This window comes from Theobroma umbraticum, unplaced genomic scaffold (assembly GCF_002168275.2).
Source record: "Theobroma umbraticum cultivar Fairchild unplaced genomic scaffold, ASM216827v3 scaffold_50.0, whole genome shotgun sequence".
In the NCBI taxonomy this organism is placed as follows: Eukaryota; Viridiplantae; Streptophyta; class Magnoliopsida; order Malvales; family Malvaceae; genus Theobroma; species Theobroma umbraticum.
The window spans coordinates 1,281,390-1,288,932 of NW_018397261.1; the positions used below are offsets into that span (position 1 = coordinate 1,281,390).

Genomic DNA, 7,543 nt, shown 5'->3' on the forward strand with positions numbered 1-7,543 from the left:
GAATTTGTTTTCTTAAAAAAATTTAAAGGAGATGTGTATTGGGCTATGTTAATTTCGATGATTGCTGTGGCAGTTGTGGGCTAAGCCTCTGTTTGGTTGCTGTTTTTGCTTTGGGAAGCAAAACACAACAAGTGCTTTTGTATATAGAAAACAAAATACTATGCTCTTGAATAGTGGAAAATAGGCAACTAAAACTTCTAAAACATCAAAAGGCATCATTTTTACTATTAACTCCACTGTTGCCAAACTTCTAGGGTATTAGCTTCCGCAATGTCAGAGAAAGAGGCATCGCCAGAGCCAAACGAGATCAACCTACCAGCTGAAGACATGGATCTTGAAACCCTTGCCTCCTCCGCGCAAAACCCTGATGGTGGAGACAATGCTGACAGGTTCAACAACGGTGACACAAACTCGAAGCGCGGGAGAGACGAAGACAGCGAAGAAAACGATGACTTATCCAAGAAACAGAAGGTGGAGAAGTCCGTTGAGGAAGAAAGGCTGGAGAAAGAGGCAAGGTTGTCCGAGTCGTGTCTGGTCCGGCTGGGCCCAAAGGAGTTTGGGTCGTCCATGGAGATGTTTGATTACTTTTACAATTTGCTTCATTATTGGCCTACTCAACTCAACCTTAACAAGGTAATGTGACAGTATACGTGTTGGGTTCTTAGTGGTGATTAAAATATCTGTATTTTGTTATGCTTGTAGTTGTCTTTGACTTTTGTAATTTATATGATGCTCAAAAAAAGAAAATTTTGATTTATATTAGTATCACAATTATAGCTTTCATGGTGAAGAAAGAAGATGATTGCATAAAGGAGTAACCTTTTCTGTTATCTGATGCTTGATGTTGGGAAAGAGTTGAATTGAACTCATTCTCGGTAGAAGCTAAGCTTAACAATTACTACTAGCTGGTAGTATTAGCTCTTTTTAGATAAAGGATGGCTGTTAAGGGGGGAGTTTATGAAGTAGAACTCAGTCAATTGCTTGGTTATTCGATTTCTTATGTGTCAGTATGTTTTTCCTTGTACTCTATTTGTAACTCTAGTGATGGAATGTGAACTGTTGCATTGTTAGCTCTGTATATTGTAAACTCTACTTATAGTTGTATCAGTGGCTCCTAGACTAAACAGAACTGCTTTTATTAGCCTCTTTCAAATTGAAATCGGCCTTTGCATTTTTCATGAGGAACTAGAGGTGATATATCATATGCCCATGAATGCATGTAAATCTTCCTTTATATTGGTTTGTAATTCACCTTGCTTTCAAGAAATCCTCTTGGGGTTTAACTCTTACTTCCATTAATAGGCCGCCTCTTTTAAGAGTTTATCTCAAAGTTCGTATTTAAACTAGCTAGTTGTAAACAAAGATTGCAATACTGGATGCATAACAATTTGAATTTCATAGTTCTTTTACACAAATTCTTGGTGTTTCTGGAACATAATACTAAACAATTATTTCTTTGTCCAGGTGATATAAAGAGTGAATCATATAATGAATTAAAATGCCTTGAATGCACATGAAAATTTGTTACCTCAATCTTGCATTTTTAAGTTTGTTCCTTGGGTACCGAAATACTTAAAAGTTTGTTTAATGTTATGTTCATGGTTGACTTTGTATTACAGTATGAGCATATGGTGTTACTGGACTTGCTCAAGAAAGGTCATCTAGAACCTGGCAAAAAGATTGGTGGTGGGATCAGAGCTTTCCAAATTCGGAATCATCCAATGTGGAAAAGTAAATGTTTTTTTGTCATTAGGGAGGATGAAACTGTTGATGATTTTAGCTTTAGGAAGTGTGTTGATCATATACTTCCTCTGCCAGAAGAGATGAAGATAAAACCTGATGCAAACAGGGCATTGGCCAGTGGGGGTTGGAAAGGACGTGGTGGAAAAGGAGGTGGACGAGGGCGTGGAAGAGGTGGTAAGTCTAGAAACTAAGGCAGTGGTACTTGGGATGGAGTTGAATTTGGATTCAAATATATTGTAGGATAAACCGCTTTGTCCTTTCTTATATATGGTCCCAAGTTCCCAGCTAAACTGATGTATTATCAAAATTTTGGATGTTGATCTAATCAAGGCTTGACATCGTTTATTGCCGTTTTGTTTTTGTGTTGCATTTTGAGCAATGTAGTTGGAACCATCCAGGATTTTTCTTCTCACCTGTTTAAAGTGTACAGTGTGATTAATCAACAATTAAACAATGAGCCACTTCTACTTAGAAGGCCTTAATCTGGTCTGAAATGGTGTGTGTTTTGTGTTTTATATTAGAACAGAGCTTTGGATTGAGGATTGTCCACGGAATATTGCTGTTCTGGCGAAGTATGTATTCCAGTAGGTGGAGCCGTTTTAACATGAGAAAAGGCTTCCCATCGCAAACTAACAAAAATGAAAACCAATTGTTGCATAGCCTTGTTCCCCTTTTGTTTGTGGAGCAAGAATATTCCATTTGTCCTTTACTGAGCCGCACACGGTAGCACCAAGCTTATTAAATTATTCGGCTACCCATTAAAAAAAAAAAAAGAAAACCCTATCAAGCAATTTACCTTAATTGCTGACAAAACAAGTAGAATGGGGTCGGAACTCTTGCGAGCAACCGGCCCAATAAATATAGCAAGAATGACAATAGAAGACAGGAAATTGGAGAAGATGCAGGAAATTAACACAACAAATTCTGTCACGTTTGATTTAGAGCTAGGACGTGTGATTATTTAGCATTTCAGAGAAAAGAAAGAAAAAAACATGGCATCTACCCGTCATTGCACAGGATAAATTTTACATGTTTGTGACTATGAAGTAGGAAGGAGAAGGAAACGCAACGAAGCAGCATTAGCCAAGCACATCACAATCCAATAGTACCGATCAACTTGGCTAGGCCAAAAGCAATAGCCATAGCCATCCACCTTCCGATCAGCACTCTTAAACTGGACTTCACTACAGGAGTCCTCCCAAGCGTAGCTCCTGCCACACCAAACACCGCCAGAGCCAAGCTTGCCACTACAGCAACCACAGCCATAGCCTTACTCTATTCTATTTGAGGAATGAAGCTGCTAGCAGCGATACCACTGCACCAATCGAGATCGAGGAGGCTAAGGCTGATGCTATAGCAGCCTAGTCCGGATTAATAGTGATTCATACACACTTCGCGCCTGGTTGGTTAAGTTTTTTTAACTTAATTATCTATTAAATGTAAAAATCAAGCTTAACAAAATTTTTGTAAAATTTTTAAAATAAAATTTTATAAAAAAGAATTTTAAAAAAAGTTTCAAAGAGCATTCTTTTCTCTTTTTTTAAAAACACTCCAACTTTTGAAAACATGTTCCTCTCTTTCAATCAATCTTCCTCCCTTCCCCTTCACTCTTCAAATCACCTTTCTCCAACGTATATTTATGATCTCTCTCTGTCATTTATCGATCTCTCTACAAAAATTATTAAAAAAAAAAATGCTCAGCAATAAAATAGCAAAATTCAAGATTGTTTTATTTTTACAAAAGTTAAGAAAAAAGAAGGCTCTAAATTCAAAAGTTTTTATTTAACCAAAAAATCTAATATTATTTTAAAAATTGTTTTGTTTTTTTATAAATTTTTTTTATTTTAACATCTGAAATCATATATAAATTTAAAATAAACTTATTCTATTTTAATTTATTAGATGATTAAGATAACATGAATACTCTTTATTGTTATTTTAATCAAAATAAAAACTTATATAATTTATTTTTTCAAATAACTTATCAAAAATTATTATTTTTTAAAAGAATTTCACAGTAGCTTTTTAAACTGAAAAAAGAATTAAGCTGAACAAGATGTTCAAGTAGAATAAATAACATCAATGGTGGTTTGTGGCTTAGCTTAATGTTAGTTAGACGCAAAGTTTCTCACTTTCCAAAAAAATCCATAAACACAAAAATAGGAAGAGGAAGACGAAGAGGCATTGATGCCCAAGGCTAGGAATTCCCAAAATTGATGTACAGGGTTAAGTGTCGCCAATTCTTAAGGTAAGGGAGACTTGTGGCTGTTCAAGTTTCTCATCGCAATTCTTAATTGCCTCTCAAGGTTTTGGTGCTTAAGATGTGTCTCTATTGTGCATCATAAACATCATATTTTTATAAGTAAATTTATACTTTTTAGTTAATTCAAGTTATAATGCTTGAAAATTTTTTTAAATTATTTTAAAAAATTTAAATAAATTAATAATTTTTATTCTATTCAAGAAAATAAAGTTTATATTCTTCTATTACATTAATCAAGTCTTTATATTTTTATTTTGAATCAAATATGTATTTATGATTAACTTTTGATTAATTGTTATTAATCAAAACATTACTTATCATTTTATACTTATGTGCCATTGATGGTTGAGTGTGAAAAATATCAAATAATCATATTATTATATTATATCAGTATGTCAGGTTGAGTGTGAAAAATATCAAAAAACCATATTATTATGCTATATCAGTATGTCAAGTTAATATTATGAAGTAAAGAATGACAAGTTGTATTTTAATTAACAACAGTTAGTCAATTATTAATTATAAAAACTTATTTGATTCAAAAGTAAAATATAAAAAATTTAATTAAATATAAATATGAAAAATAAAGACTTATTTAATTTTTTTTAAATAATTCAAGAACTTTTCTAAGTATTATAGCTTAACTTAGTTACAAAGTAATATATGTGACCTTAATTATTATTTAAACACTCCATAACTCTGATGAGATGTTTCAGGAATTAACCTTGCTAATACCTTTGATGCGTTATAACTCCTTAAGAACATTGGTTCTTATTTTATGAATTGTTCATTTAGTAAAATTAAATTGTTGCTTGCTTTTTAATTAATCTTGTTTTTATTAATAAAGTTAATTTTAGAGACTATTTAATGAAATATTACCCTTAGAGACTATTTAATGAAATATTACCCTAAAAAATTGTTGAAACTCTTAATTAGTAACTATAAGTATCTTTTTGTTTTATAGGGTTTTTAACACTTTTTCATTAATAGTTTCTCATCAAGGATTTTTTAAAATTAAATTATCAAACATTTATAATGATTTATCAAGATAAGATTATATAGATGACTCCTTAACCCTATCATAGAACTAGCCTCATATGATTATTCCTAGGAACCAAAAAAAATCCGGAAAACAAGATTTTAAGGCCGCGTAGACTTACTCTTCCGCTTACGCTGCTGGTTCTCTCTCTCTCTCACTTCCCACAGTGTTTTTTGCACTTTTAGGTTTCCTTCGAAACAAAGCAAACCTAACAAATCTATTCAATTTTACTTCTCACTCGCCGCTGCTTCGCTGGTACGCGAATTCTTTATTTCTATCTATTCGTAACTGATTCTTATTTTTTTTTCCGTTAAATCTGGTTTTTCTGCAATCTTCTAATTGTTGTTTTCTATCGATTCGCTTTTGCTTCAGATCTGAAAAATCGAATTGTTTTATAATGTTTTTAAATGCAATCTGTTATTTTTAATCGATTAGTAGACTAGGAGTGTTTAATTACCTGATTTTACGAATTTTCTGGAATGATATCTGATTGTGTATAAGCTGTTTATCTGTAGTGGTTGTGGATTATTTTTAGGGATTTGTCGAAAAGCCGGAGTGACGGTGAGGCCAATTTTGAAGTTGTATGTCGGCAGTTTGCTAACTGAGAGTTGCTTGAGATGGTGCACAAGTGCATTACTTTAAGACATGTTTGCTAGTACTTTTAGGATGACAATATTGATGATTAAGAAAGGGAATTTGTTTTCTTAAAAAAATTAAAGGAGATGTGTATTGGGCTATGCTAATTTTGATGATTGCTGTGGCAGTTGTAGGCTAAGCCTCTGTTTGGTTGCTGGTTTTGCTTTGGGAAGCAAAACACAACAAGTGCTTTTGTATATAGAAAACAAAATACTATGCTCTTGAATAGTTGAAATTGGAAACCAAAACTTCTAAAACATCAAAAGGCATCATTTTTACTTTATTATTGAGCATTCATAATTGAATACTTGTTGTATTGTAATTATTTTCTGATTTTCAATGGCATATGATTTGGTATTTTACAATTTTCGTTTTCCTTTTAGCAACATTTATGGAAGCAAAAAGAAACAACCAAGCAGAGTCTAATGTTGTCTTTTTTGAACTTGTTTAACTAAATGCAGTGAAGTAATTTTTTCTAGTCATTCATTCAGTTTTTTATTTACCAAAAGACTTGATACCTTCAATGATTTTATCTTCTAAGTGATTGCATTTGAATGTTTGGTGCTGCATTTATTATTGTGGAGAGTGTTTTCTTCTTTCCGGTTATGAGGTTTCAAAATGAATGGTACTGTGAATGCAAGAAAATTGATTTCTTGTAGTCATAGAAGTTTTAACAATAATAAGTTGCTTCTTAATTTTTTGGTTGCTTGTTAATTTGGATTCTTTGTGCTCAGTGTAGGAGTTTACAATTTTTTTCTTGTATTTGAGCATGTTTCCTCCATTTTTCGGCTGATCTTGTGATGGCATTTTTTTTTCCAAGAAGATATCTCAAATTGATTGACATGCACACTATTAGATACTTTTGTGTTAATGTTTCTTGCTGAAAAAATACAGCTTACAGTATGCCAGAAGAGGTAGAGTACCGCTGTTTCATTGGTAACCTTTCATGGTCAACATCAGATAGGGGTTTAAAAGATGCATTTGAAAAGTTCGGAAATCTTCTTGAGGCAAAGGTAATGAATCATGAAATTAATGGTTTCACGGCATCATTTCTGTTATTTATTTTTTAACTTTTAAGTACTTGAGTTTGCTGATTTTTTATCATTGAACTTGATCCTGTTCAAATGGTTATATTTATTAGATAGTATTTTTCACACAAGGTAATAGTTTTCACTGATTTATAAGCTTTTCAAGTGTCTTTGATTTGACTGCACTGCTGCCACCTTCCTTTCTGAATGTGTGATCAGTCTCCCATTTAAAAACTATCCTTTCAGGTGTCAGTTTATGCTCCAATTTAGAGTGAAGGCAATGTGATGCCCAAAAGACTTAAGTACTGTGAATGACAATAATATGTTTTACGGAACAATACTAGTAATCAAAATAGCACTATTTGTTAAAATCATTATACTAATAAACTGTTATGGAACTTAAATATCTTTTGAATGCCATATTGCATTAATTGTTGAGGTTTTGTCCTGCACTTGTAACTATATTTTATGATGTTTTAATTAACCATCAACAAGATTTTGACTGAGAAAAGTTTCGTTTGATTCAGGTAGTTGTTGACAAGTTTTCTGGCCGTTCTCGTGGATTTGGATTTGTCACTTTTGATGATAAAACATCAATGGAAGAAGCTATTGAAGCAATGAATGGAATGGATTTGGATGGGCGGAATATAACTGTTGATAGAGCTCAGCCTCATCAAGGGTCAGGGAGAGATTATGATGGTGATCGTAACCGCGATCGTGTACGTGATCGCGATCACGATCGTAACCGGAGCTATGATGGTGGACGTGGATCTAATGGTGGGGAGTGTTTTAAGTGTGGGAAACCTGGACACTTTGCTAGAGAGTGTCCTAGTG

At 33.0% G+C, this 7,543-nt stretch overlaps 2 protein-coding genes across 2 annotated transcripts in view; both read left to right on the plus strand.

The window, feature by feature from the left end:
• The window catches only part of LOC110418358 (DCL-like protein), a 2,875-nt gene extending 638 nt beyond the window's left edge, over positions 1-2,237 (plus strand). Inside the window, exons 2-3 of the mRNA XM_021431056.2 lie at positions 255-633; positions 1,620-2,237. Of these exons, the coding sequence (XP_021286731.1) occupies positions 271-633; positions 1,620-1,934 (678 nt within the window). The 5' untranslated portion in view covers positions 255-270 and the 3' untranslated portion in view covers positions 1,935-2,237. The remainder of the gene's footprint in view (positions 1-254; positions 634-1,619) is intronic.
• A 2,902-nt stretch (positions 2,238-5,139) lies between these two features.
• Positions 5,140-7,543, plus strand: part of LOC110417950 (glycine-rich RNA-binding protein RZ1A-like) — a 3,262-nt gene continuing 858 nt past the window's right edge. The window contains exons 1-3 of the mRNA XM_021430556.2: positions 5,140-5,300; positions 6,576-6,694; positions 7,237-7,540. Of these exons, the coding sequence (XP_021286231.1) occupies positions 6,584-6,694; positions 7,237-7,540 (415 nt within the window). The 5' untranslated portion in view covers positions 5,140-5,300; positions 6,576-6,583. The remainder of the gene's footprint in view (positions 5,301-6,575; positions 6,695-7,236; positions 7,541-7,543) is intronic.